Consider the following 19524-nt stretch of genomic DNA (forward strand, 5'->3'; position numbering starts at 1 on the left):
TGGTCCCTCCCACGGACGGAGATGGCCCCTGGCACCTGTTTCCTTCGCCAATCGGATGGGCTTAGAACCGGTATCTGCTGGAGTGACCTCTCCAGTGGATCTACATGGCCTGGGCATGGAACTATGGAGGGCAAGCTGTTGTCCAGGCAGCAAGCCCCCCCTCTCCGTATGGCCGGTGGATCCAAGGGAGTGACGAATGTCGATACCAGCGACGCCGCAGGAGTTGCCGGAATGACGCTACAACATCAAACCGCCTTCAGGACTCCGGCTCCTGATTTTCTGTCGGGGTTTTACTCCCTTAGCCTTACCCTCAAGTGGGTTGACCGCAAGGCAGCGGTAGTTTTGAGATTGGAGATTTCCTTCTCCTAGATGGGCTGCCTTACCAGATTTACGAGCCCCATCTGCCGGAATGCGGCAGGTAGCACGGGGGTACATCTTACCCGTGGCGGTATAAGCCCGACCTGACTATGGCTTAGTACTCTATAATAATATACAATAATATAACTCAGTGCTGTATGATTATATACATACAGTCATTTGGTTTATTACTGTATGATGATACAGTGTACATTATAACTTAGTACTCTATAATCATATACAATAATATAACTTGATATTTTATATTTAAATACAGTAATATAGCTTAATACTTGATGATTATACAAAACCCAAAACCAGTGAAGTTGGCACGAGTGTCTCAAAGGGCTGCACAAGCCACAACGACATCCTCGGCTCAGATCCCACATCAGGGCAAGGAAAAACTCAACCCAATGGGATGACAATGAGAAACCTTGGAGGTGACCGCAGATGTGGGGGAACATCTTAAAGATTGGAGTTTGGAATGCAAGAATATGAGGAACATCTTAAAGATTGGACTTTGGAATGCAAGAATATGAGGAACATCTTAAAGATTGGACTTTGGAATGCAAGAATATGAAGAATATCTTAAGGATTGGAGTTTGGAATGCAAGAGTATGAGGAACATCTTAAAGATTAACGTTTGGAATGCAAGAATATGAGGAACATCTTAAAGATTGGACTTTGGAATGCAAGATTATGAGAAACATTTTAAAGATTTGAGTTTGGAATGCAAGAATATGAGGAACATCCTAAAGATTGGAGTTTAGAATACAAGAATATGAAGAACATCTTAAAGATTGGAGTTTGGAATGCAAGAATATGAAGAATATATTTTAAAGATTGGAGTTTGGAATGCAAGAATATGAAGAACATCTTAAAGATTGGAGTTTGGAATGCAAGAATATGAGGAACATCCTGAAGATTGGAGTTTAGAATGCACGAATATGAGGAACATCTTAAAGATTGTTGCATGGAATGCAAGAATATGAGGAACATCTTAAAGATTGGAGCTTGGAATGCAAGAATATGAAGAACATATTTTAAAGATTGGAGTTTAGAATGAAAGAATATGAAGAACATCTTAAAGATTGGTGTTTGGAATGCAAGAATATGAGGAACATCTTAAAGATTGGAGCTTGGAATGCAAGAATATGAGGAACATCTTAAAGATTGGACTTTGGAATGCAAGAATATGCGGTATATCTTAAAGATTGGACTTAGTGATTCCCAGAGCCCAAAAAAAGTCTGCGGGCTATAGAGCGTTTTCTATTCGGGCTCCAGTACTATGGAATGCCCTCCCGGTAACAATTAGAGATGCTACCTCAGTAGAAGCATTTAAGTCCCATCTTAAAACTCATTTGTATACTCTAGCCTTTAAATAGCCCCCCTGTTAGACCAGTTGATCTGCCGTTTCTTTTCTTTTCTCCTCTGCTCCCCTTTTCCTTGAGGGGGGGGGCACAGGTCCGGTGGCCATGGATGAAGTGCTGGCTGTCCAGAGTCGGGACCCGGGGTGGACCGCTCGCCTGTGCATCGGCTGGGAACATCTCTGCGCTGCTGACCCGTCTCCGCTCGGGATGGTGTCCTGCTGGCCCCACTATGGACTGGACTCTTACTATTATGTTGGATCCACTATGGACTGGACTCTCACAATATTATGTCAGACCCACTCGACATCCATTGCTTTCGGTCTCCCCTAGAGGGGGGGGGGGGGTTACCCACATATGCGGTCCTCTCCAAGGTTTCTCATAGTCATTCACATCGACGTCCCACTGGGGTGAGTTTTTCCTTGCCCTTATGTGGGCTTTGTACCGAGGATGTCGTTGTGGCTTGTGCAGCCCTTTGAGACACTTGTGATTTAGGGCTATATAAATAAAGATTGATTGATTGATTGATTGATTGACTTTGGAATGCAAGAATATGCGGGACATCCTAAAGATCGAAGCTTGTAATGCAAGAATATGAGGAACATCTTAAGGATTGGAGTTTGGAATGCAATAATATGAGGAACATCTTAAAGATTGGAGTTTGGAATGCAAGAATATGAAGAACATCTTAAAGATTGGAGTTTGGAATGTAAGAATATGAGGAACATCCTGAAGATTGGAGTTTGGAATGCACGAATATGAAGAACATCTTAAAGATTGGAGTTTGAAATGCAAGAATATGAGGAACATCCTGAAGATTGGAGTTTGGAATGCAAGAATATGAGGAACATCTTAAAGATTGTTGCATGGAATGCAAGAATATGAGGAACATCTTAAAGATTGGAGCTTGGAATGCAAGAATATGAAGAACATATTTTAAAGATTGGAGTTTGGAATGCAAGAATATGAAGAACATCTTAAAGATTGGAGTTTGGAATGCAATAATTTGAGGAACATCTTAAAGATTGGAGTTTGGAATGCAAGAATATGAGGAACATCTTAAAGATTGGAGTTTGGAATGCAAGAATATGAAGAACATCTTAAAGATTGGAGTTTGGAATGCAAGAATATGAAGAACATCCTAAAGATTGGAGTTTAGAATGCACGAATATGAAGAACATCTTAAAGATTGGAGTTTGGAGTGCAAGAATATGAAGAACATCTTAAAGATTGGAGTTTGGAATGCAAGAATATGAGGAACATCTTAAAGATTGGAGTTTGGAATGCAAGAATATGAGGAACATCTTAAAGATTGTTGCATGGAATGCAAGAATATGAGGAACATCTTAAAGATTGGAGCTTGGAATGCAAGAATATGAAGAACATATTTTAAAGATTGGAGTTTGGAATGCAAGAATATGAAGAACATCTTAAAGATTGGAGTTTGGAATGCAATAATTTGAGGAACATCTTAAAGATTGGAGTTTGGAATGCAAGAATATGAGGAACATCTTAAAGATTGGAGTTTGGAATGCAAGAATATGAAGAACATCTTAAAGATTGGAGTTTGGAATGCAAGAATATGAAGAACATCCTAAAGATTGGAGTTTAGAATGCACGAATATGAAGAACATCTTAAAGATTGGAGTTTGGAGTGCAAGAATATGAAGAACATCTTAAAGATTGGAGTTTGGAATGCAAGAATATGAGGAACATCTTAAAGATTGGACTTTGGAATGCAAGAATATGCGGGACATCCTAAAGATCGAAGCTTGTAATGCAAGAATATGAGGAACATCTTAAGGATTGGAGTTTGGAATGCAAGAATATGAGGAACATCTTAAAGATTGGAGTTTGGAATGCAAGAATATGAAGACCATCTTAAAGATTGGAGTTTGGAATGCAAGAATATGAGGAACATCTTAAAGATTGGAGTTTGGAATGCAAGAATATGAAGAACATCTTAAAGATTGGAGTTTGCAATGCAAGAATATGAAGAACATCTTAAAGATTGGAGTTTGGAATGCAAGAATATGAAGAACATCTTAAAGATTGTTGCATGGAATGCAAGAATATGAGGAACATCTTAAAGATTGGAGCTTGGAATGCAAGAATATGAAGAACATCTTAAAGATTGGACTTTGGAATGCAAGAATTTGAGGAACATCTTAAAGATTGGACTTTGGAATGCAAGAATATGAGGAACATCTTAAAGATTGGACTTTGGAATGCAAGAATATGCGGTATATCTTAAAGATTGGACTTTGGAATGCAAGAATATGCGGGACATCCTAAAGATCGAAGCTTGTAATGCAAGAATATGAGGAACATCTTAAGGATTGGAGTTTGGAATGCAAGAATATGAGGAACATCTTAAAGATTGGAGTTTGGAATGCAAGAATATGAAGAACATCTTAAAGATTGGAGTTTGGAATGCAAGAATATGAGGAACATCTTAAAGATTGGAGCTTGGAATGCAAGAATATGAAGAACATCTTAAAGATTGGAGTTTGGAATGCAAGAATATGAGAAACATCTTAAAGATTGGAGTTTGGAATGCAAGAATATGAAGAACATCTTAAGGATTGGAGTTTGGAATGCAAGAATATGAGGAACATCTTAAAGATTGGAGTTTGGAATGCAAGAATATGAAGAACATCTTAAAGATTGGAGTTTGGAATGCAAGAATATGAAGAACATCTTAAAAATTGGAGTTTGGAATGCAAGAATATGAGGAACATCTTAAAGATTGGAGTTTGGAATGCAAGAATATGAAGAACATCTTAAAGATTGGAGTTTGGAATGCAATAATTTGAGGAAAATCTTAAAGATTGGAGTTTGGAATGCAAGAATATGAAGAAAGAAAAGTGAAATGTAGTCAAGGAAAAATTAGATGAAATATGAAATAGCGGAAATTAGAGAATTAAGTCACCAAGGTGATGAGTATTTGATGGACTACTCAGGTAATCATAATTGGCTTAGATGTTAGAGCATTCAGAAACTCGAGGGTTCCTGGTGTGAATCCAGCATCTCATCCTAGTCACAGCCCTTGTGTCCTTGGGCAAGACCCTTCACCCACAATCCTGTGGTACTGGATTTACTTTTTTTAATCATTTTATTGTGTTTGGTGTACACTGCATCCAAACGTCAATACACTGTTTCACCTTCTGGGGCACTGGAATTATTCTTGTATCATTTTATTTTGTGTGGTGTACACTACATCCAAACTTCAACACACTGTTTCACCTTCTAGGGTCTCTGGACTTATTCCAGCCTTTGTGGCGTGTAATAAGAACACAAGTATTTAAGTGGATGGAATAATACGAGTTCAGTGAGTTTTAACAGGAATCACATTTAGTGTGCGTCTTGGATGAAGGCAGTGACCGACTTCGGCGGAGGGGAGAATGTTGCACAGGCAGGGTTACACACTTGTTATTACTTCAACACGTGAGAGAGTAGGACCTTAATGAGCAAACAGTACAACACAAAACAGCAACATATACACAACATGAGATCAGGAGTGATGTAATGTCAACATGTTGTGTTGCCTGCAGGTAATGCCATCCAGGCTTTCGGGAATGGGACAGATATCGGGGTGCGGCCACCCGTGTCACCTGCCCAGACCACCAGTGCCATCACGTCGCCGTACCAACGCAACCGCCAACGCAACAACATCGACAATCACATCAACACAGACACTGGAATATACCACTTCTGTGGAAGTTTACAGGTGCAGCGCACACACACACACACACACACACACACACACACACACACATACACAAGCGCGCACACACACCCATACACACGCACACAGTTTGCAGGCCTCAGGGCTTCTTCTCATGAGTAAATAATGAGTAAATGTTTCCATGGGCTGTGTATGGAAATATTAAAATATTCCTCATGCTAATGTGACTTTTGGGAGCATCCAGGTATTAGACAGAACCCAAACAGGAATGCATTTGATCAGAGTTGATGTCTTTTTGAATTGTAAATACCAAACATTAGAATTATTATAATCATATTTACTTTATAGCCCAGTAAAGGTTAAAGCTTCATCTTTGATTTAAAGCTTCAGAGCCCCAAACAACTACTCCTACTCCAACCAATACTATTATTGAACTACTAATACTACTACTAGTAAGAATGCTGGGTCTTCATGTGACAATGAAGACCAATCGGCCACAGCTGCTCCAAGGGAAGGAACCCAAAGTGGAACTCTGTTTCCTTCTTTGACTGAATGGCGATTGCTCTGTTGGATTCAAGATCCTGCCTGCCTTGTGCACACTGGTGCCTCCAGAGCTCTGTTGCTTCCAAAGAGTTCACAGTGAAGTTGCACTTCTTAAGGTTTTCCTTCAGGGTGTATTTATACCTTTAGGGGGGTATTCCCTGACCATGGTGCCCCTGCTTCAACTGTCCATATAGTAGCATCTGTGGAATCCTGTCAACTTCCATGTGGATACTATGTCCTGTCCATCTCAGTTGGCACACTCGATGCTGGAGAGGCCACACTTTTCCAGAACCTGGAGGTTAGACACTTGATTTTGCTGATCTTCCGCAGACAAGGCTGGTAAAACTGCTCGAGCAGTTTGATGTTCCGGCGGTAGGTGGTCCCTGTCTCGCAATAGAGAAGTACGCTCAGGACCACAGCTATGTACACGACAGTATTGGTGGAGAACGGATGCCGTAGATTCGCTAGAGTCTCTTTATCAGTCAGCAAAGGCTGTGCTTGCTTTTCCAATGCGCTGCATCATCTCAGCGTTCAGGGATCAGGGAGCAGAGCTTTTCCACAGTCTTGATCTAATGGTGAAGGCTGAACCACGGCTTTAGTCTTTCCCAGATTGATTGCCAGTCCAAATGGCCTGCAGGCAGCTGCAAAGCAATCCGTCAAGAACTGTATGTCTTTGTGGGAGTGTGAAAACAGTGCAACTTCCTTCGCGAATAGGAATTCGGGTAGTGTGGCCTCAAACACTTTGGTTTTGGTTTGAAGTCTCTGCATGCTGAAGAGTTTCTGATTAGTGCGGAACTGAATGTACACACCTCTGTCACTGAAAGCATCAAACAACATCGCTGAAGACAGGAGAGAGAATAAGGTCTGGGAAAGTACACAGCCATGCTTTACTCCATTGCTCACCTGGAAGGGATACAAGGCTTCACCGTTCTCTTGGACTCTGGCTTGCATGCCTTCATGGAAAGAGGCGATCAGTGCTGTCAGCTTCTCTGTACAGCCAAACTTCTGCAGAATCTTCCACGGGCCGTTCCGGCTCACGGTATCAAAGACCTTGGTGAGATCTATAAGTACCGTATGGAGCTCCTGCTCACAGCATTTCTCTTACAGTTGGCGGAGAGCAAAGACCATGTCACTGGTGCCCCTGCCGATGATCTCAGCGATGTGAGTGATGAGTCTGTTGAGGATGTCTGTGGCAAGACTCTTTCCAGTGATGCACAGGAGTGATATCCCACCGTTGTTGTCGCAGGATGTCTTGTCTCCTTTCCCCTTGTATACGTGCACGATAGATGCATCCTTGAAGTCTTGTGGGACTCTTCCAGCTTCCCAGATGGACCTGAACAGGCGCATCAGTTTCTCAAGGAGTATGCCACCTCTATGCTTGTATGTGTCAGCAGGAATTCCATCTGTACCTGTTGCCTTTCCAGGAGTTGTCTGATTTAAATCCCTTGCAAGCGCAGCATTAGAAGTGAGGTCTACAATCAATTCTTTCACTGCTAGTTGTGGCAGCGATTCAATTGCCTTTTCAGAAAAGGTGGACTTCCTGTTTAGGACACTCTTGAAATGTTCTGTCCAGCGAGCAAGTGTAACTGCCTTCTCTGTTAGCAAGGTCGATTGGTTAGAAGATCTTACTGGGGTTGAACCAGATGCCTTAGGTCCGTAAACAGTACGAGGCCCTGATGAAGTTTCTTCTTGTCATGGTTCTCGGCTGCTGCTTGTAGTTCCTCAGCCTTCTTTTCACACCAGTCATTCTTCATCTTCGGCAGATTCTGCTGGAGAAGTTGCCTTGTCTGCTGGTAGTCCTGTTTCTTTTTGCTGCTGATCTCGTTCAAGGTGATCCTTGCGGGTCTTGTGCAGCTTCTGAAAGTCTCCTTCTTTTCCTAAACACGGTATTTCCTCCCCACGAAACCACGGATATGAGCTGCAGTACTGTAGACGGCCTCTCCAAGCTGAGGCGCTACTGTTCTATATTGGACAGAGTTTCCTGGACGCTCTGCTGTAGCACCTCCATGTTGGGGGTTAGCCGAGCGATGTTCAGTTTCCTGAGGGGCTTGATCCTAGCTGTCTTTCTTTTCCACGCTAGCTGTATGTTCATCCTGCTACAGACCAAGTAACGGTGGGACCAGCAGTCTGTTCCTCTCATGCAGCGTGTAATGTCAACATAACACCGGTCTCTCTGGCGAACTATCGCATAGTTGCAACGGGAATACGATAGACCAAGTCCTTGTCACCACCTGCAAAGTTATGATACTCCCGTATACTAAAGTAACGTCTTATACAATTCTAAGTTCTGACTCATCGTCAACAAGCTACTAATAACCACTGCTTTAGCAGCCGCAACATTAATGTTGTCACAACTACGACTCTTGCAGGCCTACTGCCTTCGGTGATGGTACCATTCCCAAATTACGTGGGTTCTATCGATAACCTCACTAACAACTTTAACGATGCCCTGCGCGACACAACTCTGATGCAACTGGAACACACATGGCGTGCGACTAAACTTGAGGTTTAGTTTACTACTACTACTACTAAACTACTAATGCTACCACTGTACAGCTAATACTACGACTGAACAACTAATACTACTACTGAATTATTAATACTTCTATTACTAAACTACTACTACTTCTACTCTACAGCTAATATTACGACTAAACTACTACTGCTACCACTGTACAGCTAATACTACGACTGAATAACTAATACTACTACTGAATTATTAATACTTCTATTACTAAACTACTACTACTACTACTGTACAGCTAATACTACGACTAAACTACTAATGCTACCACTGTACTGCTAATACTACGACTGAACTACACTACTACTGAATTAATAATACTACTATTACAAAACTATTACTACTACTACTGCACTGGTAATACTACGACTACTAATGCTACCACTGTACGGCTAATACTACGACTGAACTACTAATACTACTACTAAACTATTAATTCTATTATTACTAAACTACTAATGCTACCACTGTACTGCTAATACTACAACTGAGCTACTAATACTACTACTATACTGCTAATACTACGTCCGAATTACTACTCCTACTACTGTACTGCTAATACTACGACTGAACTATTACTACTACTACTGTACTGCTAATGCTATGACTGAACTACTAATGCTACCACTGTACTGCCAATATTACAACTGAAATACTACTACTACTACTACTACTGTACTGCTTATACTACTACTATACTACTAATTCTACCACTGTACTGCTAATACTAAGACGGAACTACTAATACTACTACTGTACAGCTAATACTACGACTGAATTACTACTACTACCACTGTACTGATAATACTATGACTGAACTACTACTACTACTGTACTGCTAATACTACGACTGAACTACTAATACTACCACTGTACTGCTAATACTACGACTGAAGTACTAATGCTACCACTGTACTGCTAATACTACGATTGAACTACTACTACTACTACTGTACTGCTAATGCTATGACTGACCTAATACTACAACTACTGGACTGCTAATACTACGTCTGAAAGACTAATACTGCCACTGTACTGCTAATACTACAACTGAAGTACTACTACTAATACTGTGCTTCTAATACTACGACTGAACGACTAATACTACTACTGAACTATTAATACCACTACTATTAAACTGCTAATACTACCACTGTACTGCTAATACTACCACTAAACTACTAATACTATGACTGAACTACTACTACTACTACTGTACTTTTAATACTATGACTGAACTACTAATAATACTACTGAACTATTAAAACTACTATTACTAAACTACTAATACTATCACTGTACTGCTAATACTACTACTGTACTATAACTGCACTTCTACTCTAGTGCTACTACTGCTCTACCAATATCACTGTACTATTAGTACTGTACAACTACTACAAATGTACTATTAATACTACTGTACTATTTCCACTACAACGATACTAACACTACTGCAACTGTGCTATTAATACTACTGTACTAGAAAATACAAGGCCATTAGAACTTTATGTTAAAAAAGTATGCTTCTTCTTGAAGTATTGGATAAAAACTATGCTACGTTAGTTTGCTATGTTAGTTTTCACTGAACTAAAGTGTAAATATTTATTGACACTCCTACAAAATGAAACCTTTTTTTTTTACAATGCCCCCCCACCCCCTACCTCAAAGAACTACCCACCCCCACATCCTCCACACGACACCTCCGCTCCGGACAGGCTAACCTCCTCCAACCTCCGAGGACGAAGCTACAAACAATGGGAGACCGGGCTTTCTGCTCCGCCGCTCCCAGTCTGTGGAACACTCTCCCTGACCACCTGAGAGCACCACAGACTGTGGATGCTTTAAAAAAGGCTTAAAAACCCTTCTTTTAAAAAAAGTCTTTATATATATATATATATATACAGGTAAAAGCCAGTAAATTAGAATATTTTGGAAAAACTTGATTTATTTCAGTAATTGCATTCAAAAGGTGTAACTTGTACATTATATTTATTCATTGCACACAGACTGATGCATTCAAATGTTTATTTCATTTAATTTTGATGATTTGAAGTGGCAACAAATGAAAATCCAAAATTCCGTGTGTCACAAAATTAGAATATTGTGTAAGGCTAATACAAAAAAGGGATTTTTAGAAATGTTGGCCAACTGAAAAGTATGAAAATGAAAAATATGAGCATGTACAATACTCAATACTTGGTTGGAGCTCCTTTTGCCTCAATTACTGCGTTAATGCGGCGTGGCATGGAGTCGATGAGTTTCTGGCACTGCTCAGGTGTTATTAGAGCCCAGGTTGCTCTGATAGTGGCCTTCAACTCTTCTGCGTTTTTGGGTCTGGCATTCTGCATCTTCCTTTTCACAATACCCCACAGATTTTCTATGGGGCTAAGGTCAGGGGAGTTGGCGGGCCAATTTAGAACAGAAATACCATGGTCCGTAAACCAGGCACGGGTAGATTTTGCGCTGTGTGCAGGCGCCAAGTCCTGTTGGAACTTGAAATCTCCATCTCCATAGAGCAGGTCAGCAGCAGGAAGCATGAAGTGCTCTAACCCTTGCTGGTAGACGGCTGCGTTGACCCTGGATCTCAGGAAACAGAGTGGACCGACACCAGCTGGACTGCTGCTGAGTGGTCCAAAGTCATGTTTTCTGACGAAAGCAAATTTTGCATTTCCTTTGGAAATCGAGGTCCCAGAGTGTGGAGGAAGACAGGAGAGGCACAGGATCCACGTTGCCTGAAGTCTAGTGTAAAGTTTCCACCATCAGTGATGGTTTGGGGTGCCATGTCATCTGCTGGTGTCGGTCCACTCTGTTTCCTGAGATAAAGGGTCAACGCAGCCGTCTACCAGCAAGTTTTAGAGCACTTCATGCTTCCTGCTGCTGACCTGCTCTATGGAGATGGAGATTTCAAGTTCCAACAGGACTTGGCGCCTGCACACAGCGCAAAATCTACCCGTGCCTGGTTTACGGACCATGGTATTTCTGTTCTAAATTGGCCCGCCAACTCCCCTGACCTTAGCCCCATAGAAAATCTGTGGGGTATTGTGAAAAGGAAGATGCAGAATGCCAGACCCAAAAACGCAGAAGAGTTGAAGGCCACTATCAGAGCAACCTGGGCTCTCATAACACCTGAGCAGTGCCAGAAACTCATCGACTCCATGCCACGCCGCATTAACGCAGTAATTGAGGCAAAAGGAGCCTCAAGTATTGAGTATTGTACATGCTCATATTTTTCATTTTCATACTTTTCAGTTGGCCAACATTTCTAAAAATCCCTTTTTTGTATTAGCCTTAAGTAATATTCTAATTTTGTGACACACGGAATTTTGGATTTTCATTTGTTGCCACTTCAAATCATCAAAATTAAATGAAATAAACATTTGAATGCATCAGTCTGTGTGCAATGAATAAATATAATGTACAAGTTACACCTTTTGAATGCAATTACTGAAATAAATCAAGTTTTTCAAAATATTCTAATTTACTGGCTTTTACCTGTGTATGTATGTATATATATATATATATATATATATATATATATATATATATATATATATATATATATATATATATATATATGCATACTAGTTTTAGCTATTTGGCTGTTCTAGTTTTTATTTTTATTTATTTGTTATTATCTTTTTATTTTTATTTTGATTTATTTATTTATTTATTTAATTTATTCATTTATTTTAATTTTAATTTTTTTTTAATACACTGTAGCACTTTATGTTGTTTACTCAATGTAAAGTGCTTTTTACAAATAAAATCTATTATTATTATTATTATTACAAATGAACTTTTTTGCTTTGCCATTAAACCGGACATCATTTCTCAACCTTTTCGAACAGGAAAACAATTCAAGCGTTCATACTTCTCCTCCGAGTCCACTTTTGCATTAATTAACAATTTTACACAAATTCTGATCATTCTGATATTTTTAAAGATTTGTTGTTGAAACTCAAATGTCTTTTTTTTTTTTTCCCTTCACCAGGCTCAGAAATTAAAATCCAACTCGACGACTGACAGCATCTTCTGTGTGGTGAGTCCAACACACACACACACACACACACACACACACACACACACACACACACACACACACACACACACACACACACACACACACACACACACACACACACACATTTTTCCCTTAAAGTGGTGAGTGCTAAAAATCATCCCAGGAAGTCACATGACCTCTTGTGCTGGCGGTCCCGCCTCCGTCGGACGCCGTTTGAGGCGTGAACGTGTTGCTGAGGAGACTCTTAAAGTTCACTGTAAATGTCGTTTTATCATAATAAGAATAATAAAACGCTGAGTTGACATTTCATGCAGGCAGGAAGGTCTGCAGGAGATGACCTCGCAGTTAGCTCGTAGCTTCATTAGCAAGACTTCTGCTTGCACACACACACACACACACCCACACACACCCACACACACACACACACACACACACGCGCACACACACTTTGACATTTTGTTTGAATAAAACAACCTTTGAGTTAGTTGTGTCGTGTCAAAGCAGATGAATACAGTTATGGAAAAATTTATTTATTCATTTATTTGTTTATTGCAGAGCCCGTGGTAACAAAAAAAGGAACAATGTTGACATAAAATCAATATATACTTTGTCCATTTAACTAAATGTTATCTGATGGTTTCGGAATAATAGCGATAATATTTGACTAACAGTAAAACAGACAATTTTTGGAAATTTTTTTGAAGCAAAGCTTGCACATTTCCTCATCAAATACAGTGTACCCTCTGATTGCGCAATCCTTCAAAGGTCGGATGGTGCTAATAACATTTTTAAAACATCATATGTACTACCGTTTTTTTACCGGTATATAAGCCGCACCCACTAAAAAAATATTTCCATGTATTAGTCGCACCAGACTATAAACCGCGGGTATTTATGTTGTGAAATGAGCTCCAGTAAATGTTTATTTACATACCTTAATTATTTCCAAACAGTGTCTGTAACAGGGCAGTAAAACGGCTGATCAAACAAAACAGAAGTCAAGGTCATGGACCCACTCGCTTGCGTAAGCTAGCTCTCCAATCAGCTTGACAGACTCAATAACTCCACGGTGACGTTTTGGCGAATTGATTGTAAGTCAATAATACTAAACGTGTTAGCATATTAGCTCATGCTAACGACGCTGGCACGTACAAACATGCATGAAAACACTCCTACAGACATCACACACTAGTGTCAAGACTAGGGACCATGGCTTGATTTGTTCTCCCGAGGTGCAAGTGAATTGGACTGGTCAAGGCTTGAAGGTGGGTACATGATTTATTAAAACTATCGAAAAAGGAATAAACGAAAAGCGCGCACAGGGGCGGAGGTACAAAACTAGACTATAAACACAAAACTTGCACATTGGCAGAAACTATGAACAATTAAACAAAACACTAACTGTGGCTTAATAAACAAAAACTTACTTGGCATGGAACCGGCATGAAAAAAAGAGTAGCAAGGGTCATCAGGGTGTGGAGAGTGTGCAGGAGCATAAATGCGGGGTGAGGTCGTCAGGACGAACAACAGAAAATGAATGAACTTAAATACTTATGGACATGATTAACAACAGGTGCGTGACTCAAAACAGGTGCGTGACATGACAGGTGAAACTAATGGGTGACTATGGTGACAAAACAAAACAAAAGTGCACAAAAAGTCCAAAAATAAAACCTGATCACACAGACATGACAACTAGTAAGTCAAAATTGTTTTAGTTATATTGTAAAACCTACAAACGTTGCTCGGAGTGGTGGATAAAGGATCTTGACGAGTAGAAACGCTATGGACGACATCTTGTACTTCCGGTTCAAAGCTTTAAATAGCAGTATTACTCCACGGTGACGTTTTGGTGAATTTACTGAGGAATTTGTGAAAGTGAAACAACACAAAAAGAATGCTATTCTAAGTTAATAATACTAAACGTGTTAGCATATTAGCTAATGCTATTGACGCTAGCTTGATTACATTACGATAGCACGTACAAACATGCATGAAAACACTCCTACAGACATCACACACTAGTAAGTAAAAATTGTTTTAGTTATATTGTAAAACTTACAAACGTTGCTCGGAGTGGTGGATAAAGGATCTTGACGAGTAGAAACGCTTTTGGACGACATCTTGTACTTCCGGTTCAAAGCTTTAAATAGCAGTATTACTCCACGGTGACGTTTTGGTGAATTTACTGAGGAATTTGTGTAAGTGAAACAACACAAAAATAATGCTATTGTAAGTTAATAATACTAAACGTGTTAGCATATAAGCTAATGCTATTGACGCTAGCTTGATTACATTACGATAGCACGTACAAACATGCATGAAAACACTCCTACAGACATCACACACTAGTAAGTAAAAATTGTTTTAGTTATATTGTAAAACTTACAAACGTTGCTCGGAGTGGTGGATAAAGGATCTTGACGAGTAGAAACGCTATGGACGGCTTCTTGTACTTCCGGTTCAAAGCTTTAAATAGCAGTATTACTCCACGGTGACGTTTTGGTGAATTTACTGAGGAATTTGTGAAAGTGAAACAACACAAAAAGAATGCTATCGTAAGTTAACAATACTAAACGTGTTAGCATATTAGCTAATGCTATTGACGCTAGCTTGATTACATTACGATAGCACGTACAAATATGCATGAAAACACTCCTACAGACATCACACACTAGTAAGTAAAAATTGTTTTAGTTATATTGTAAAACTTACAAACGTTGCCCGGAGTGGTGGATAAAGGATCTTGACGAGTAGAAGCGCTATGGACGACATCTTGTACTTCCGGTTCAAAGCTTTAAATAGCAGTATTACTCCACGGTGACGTTTTGGTGAATTTACTGAGGAATTTGTGAAAGTGAAACAACACAAAAAGAATGCTATTGTAAGTTAATAATACTAAACGTGTTAGCATATAAGCTAATGCTATTGACGCTAGCTTGATTACATTACGATAGCACGTACAAATATGCATGAAAACACTCCTACAGACATCACACACTAGTAAGTAAAAATTGTTTTAGTTATATTGTAAAACTTACAAACGTTGCTCGGAGTGGTGGATAAAGGATCTTGACGTGTAGAAACGCTATGGACGACATCTTGTACTTCCGGTTCAAAGCTTTAAATAGCAGTATTACTCCACGTTGACGTTTTGGTGACTTTACTGAGGAATTTGTGAAAGTGAAACAATACAAAAAGAATGCTATTGTAAGTTAATAATACTAAACGTGTTAGCATATAAGCTAATGCTATTGACGCTAGCTTGATTACATTACGATAGCACGTACAAACATGCATGAAAACACTCCTACAGACATCACACACTAGTAAGTAAAAATTGTTTTAGTTATATTGTAAAACTTACAAACGTTGCTCGGAGTGGTGGATAAAGGATCTTGACGAGTAGAACACTATGGACGACATCTTGTACTTCCGGTTCAAAGCTTTAAATAGCAGTATTACTCCACGGTGACGTTTTGGTGAATTTACTGAGGAATTTGTGTAAGTGAAACAACACAAAAATAATGCTATTGTAAGTTAATAATACTAAACGTATTAGCATATAAGCTAATGCTATTGACGCTAGCTTGATTACATTACGATAGCACGTACAAACATGCATGAAAACACTCCTTCAGACATCACACACTAGTAAGTAAAAATTGTTTTAGTTATATTGTAAAATTTACAAACGTTGCTCGGAGTGGTGGATAAAGGATTTTGACGAGTAGAAACGCTATGGACGACATCTTGTACTTCCGGTTCAAAGCTTTAAATGGCAGTATTACTCCACGGTGACGTTTTGGTGAATTTACTGAGGAATTTGTGTAAGTGAAACAATACAAAAAGAATGCTATCGTAAGTTAATAATACTAAACGTGTTAGCATATTAGCTAATGCTATTGACGCTAGCTTGATTACATTACGATAGCACGTACAAATATGCATGAAAACACTCCTACAGACATCACACACTAGTAAGTAAAAATTGTTTTAGTTATATTGTAAAACCTACAAACGTTGCTCGGAGTGGTGGATAAAGGATCTTGACGAGTAGAAGCGCTATGGACGACATCTTGTACTTCCGGTTCAAAGCTTTAAATAGCAGTATTACTCCACGGTGATGTTTTGGTGAATTTACTGAGGAATTTGTGAAAGTGAAACAACACAAAAATAATGCTATTGTAAGTTAATAATACTAAACGTGTTAGCATATAAGCTAATGCTATTGACGCTAGCTTGATTACATTACGATAGCACGTACAAACATGCATGAAAACACTCCTACAGACATCACACACTAGTAAGTAAAAATTGTTTTAGTTATATTGTAAAACCCACAAACGTTGCTCGGAGTGGTGGATGAAGGATCTTGACGAGTAGAAGCGCTATGGACGACATCTTGTACTTCCGGTTCAAAGCTTTAAATAGCAGTATTACTCCACGGTGACGTTTTGGTGAATTTACTGAGGAATTTGTGTAAGTGAAACAACACAAAAATAATGCTATTGTAAGTTAATAATACTAAACGTGTTAGCATATAAGCTAATGCTATTGACGCTAGCTTGATTACATTACGATAGCACGTACAAACATGCATGAAAACACTCCTACAGACATCACACACTAGTAAGTCAAAATTGTTTTAGTTATATTGTAAAACCTACAAACGTTGCTCGGAGTGGTGGATAAAGGATCTTGACGAGTAGAAACGCTTGGACGACATCTTGTACTTCCGGTTCAAAGCTTTAAATAGCAGTATTACTCCACGGTGACGTTTTGGTGAATTTACTGAGGAATTTGTGAAAGTGAAACAACACAAAAAGAATGCTATTGTAAGTTAATAATACTAAACGTGTTAGCATATTAGCTAATGCTATTGACGCTAGCTTGATTACATTACGATAGCACGTACAAATATGCATGAAAACACTCCTACGGGACATTTTAGTAAGTAAAAATTGTTTTAGTTATATTGTAAAACTTATAAACCTTGCTTGGAGTGGTGGATGAAGGATCCAAATGAGTAGAAACGCTATGAACTTCTACTTCCGGTTCAAAGCTTTAAACAGCAGTAAACACATACCTGCAGTGAGCGAAGGCAATAAACACGTTGAAGTGTCTTTGCATGTGTTTCATGAAAACTCTTTGCTTTAAAATCCATAAATTAGCCGCGCTGTTTTATAAGCCGCAGGGGTCAAAGCGTAGAAAAAGAAAGTAGCATTTTATGGTCTGAGAATGTACGGTATTATTTAACAAGACGTTGAAAAACATTTCATTTTTATTTGTTTACTAATGTGATCTATATATTTATGAAAATGAAACCCACAATGCACTGTTCCCAACAAGACGTTCAGTTTGAGTGCTGGATGGTTGCTAGGTAACCAAAGAGGGCGTGGTCAGCGTGACTAACAAAGATGTCGTCCCATCCAGGACCCTCAGATCGACGGTCCGAGCGTGTCCAACTCCATCGCGGGGAACTCTGCCGCCTCCAGACGAGACGGCGCTCTGCTGCCCGCTCTGCTGCCCCCTGTGGTGTGGCTGTGGACTCACTGACGCGTTGCCATGGCGACGTCAGGTGTTACACTTCCCCCTCTTGTTTTTCTTCCTCATTAAACCTCGTCAAGTACACCTTGAGTTTGTGCATCCACGCAAAATAAAGATCCAGTCAGGATTAGGCACGCCCACATTTGCGCCGGTGAGGATTAGACACGCCCACATTTGCTCTGGTGAAGATTAGACACGCCCACATTCAACCTTGTCAGGATTGGACACGCCCACATTCATTCTGGTCACGTTACATTCTTTCTGGTGAGGATTAAACACACCCACATTCACTCAAATGAGGATTAGACACGCCCACATACACGCCCACATTCACCCTGGTGAGAATTAGACACACCCACATTCCCTCTGGTGAGGATTAGACACGCCCACGTTCAATCTGGTGAGGATTAGACACACCCACAACCCCTTTGGTGAGGATAAAACACGCCCATATTCACTCTGGTGAGGATTAGACACGCCCACATTCACCCTGGTGAGGATTAGACACGCCCACATTCACCCTGGTGAGGATTAGACACGCCCACATTCACCCTGGTGAGGATTAGACACGCCCACATTCACCCTGGTGAGGATTAGACACGCCCACATTCACCCTGGTGAGGATTAGACATGCCCACATTCATTCCGGTGAGGATTAGACATGCCCACATTCATTCTGGTGAGGATTAGACACGCCCACATTCAATCTGGTGAGGATTAGACACGCCCACATTCACTCTGGTGAGGATTAGACACGCCCATATTCACCCTGGTGAGGATTAGACATGCACACATTCCCTCTGGTGAGGATTAGACACGCCCACATTCAATCTGGTGAGGATTAGACACACCCACATTCACCCTGGTGAGGATTAGACACGCCCACATTCACCCCGGTGAGGGTTAGACACGCCCATATTCACTCTGGTGAGGATTAGACACGCCCACATTCAATCTGGTGAGGATTAGACACACCCACAACCCCTTTGGTGAGGATTAAACACGCCCATATTTCCTCTGGTGAGGATTAGACACGCACACATTCACCCTGGTGAGGATTAGACACGCCCATATTCACCCTGGTGAGGATTACACACGCCCACATTCATTCCGGTGAGGATTAGACACACCCACATTCACTCTGGTGAGGATTAGACACGCCCACATTCCCTCTGGTGAGGATTAGACACACCCACATTCAGTCTGGTGAGGATTAGACACGCCCACATTCCCTCTGGTGAGGATTAGACAGACCCACATTCACTCTGGTGAGGATTAGACACGCCCACATTCAGTCTGGTGAGGATTAGACACGCACATATTCACCCTGGTGAGGATTAGACACGCCCACATTCATTCCGGTGAGGATTAGACACGCCCACATTCATTTTGGTGAGGATTAGACACGCCCAAATTCACCCTGGTGAGGATTAGACACGCCCACATTCATTCTGGTGAGGATTAGACACGCCCA

At 40.3% G+C, this 19524-nt stretch overlaps 1 protein-coding gene across 1 annotated transcript in view; it reads left to right on the plus strand.

Moving 5' to 3' along the window:
* The window catches only part of LOC133578269 (GDNF family receptor alpha-1-like), a 165440-nt gene extending 147148 nt beyond the window's left edge, over window positions 1-18292 (plus strand). The window contains exons 8-10 of the mRNA XM_061932598.2: window positions 5279-5454; window positions 12471-12518; window positions 17937-18292. Of these exons, the coding sequence (XP_061788582.1) occupies window positions 5279-5454; window positions 12471-12518; window positions 17937-18059 (347 nt within the window). The 3' untranslated portion in view covers window positions 18060-18292. The remainder of the gene's footprint in view (window positions 1-5278; window positions 5455-12470; window positions 12519-17936) is intronic.
* The last annotated feature ends 1232 nt before the right edge of the window (window positions 18293-19524 follow it).

Source organism: Nerophis lumbriciformis, linkage group LG02 (genome assembly GCF_033978685.3).
Source record: "Nerophis lumbriciformis linkage group LG02, RoL_Nlum_v2.1, whole genome shotgun sequence".
NCBI classification, from domain to species: domain Eukaryota; kingdom Metazoa; phylum Chordata; class Actinopteri; order Syngnathiformes; family Syngnathidae; genus Nerophis; species Nerophis lumbriciformis.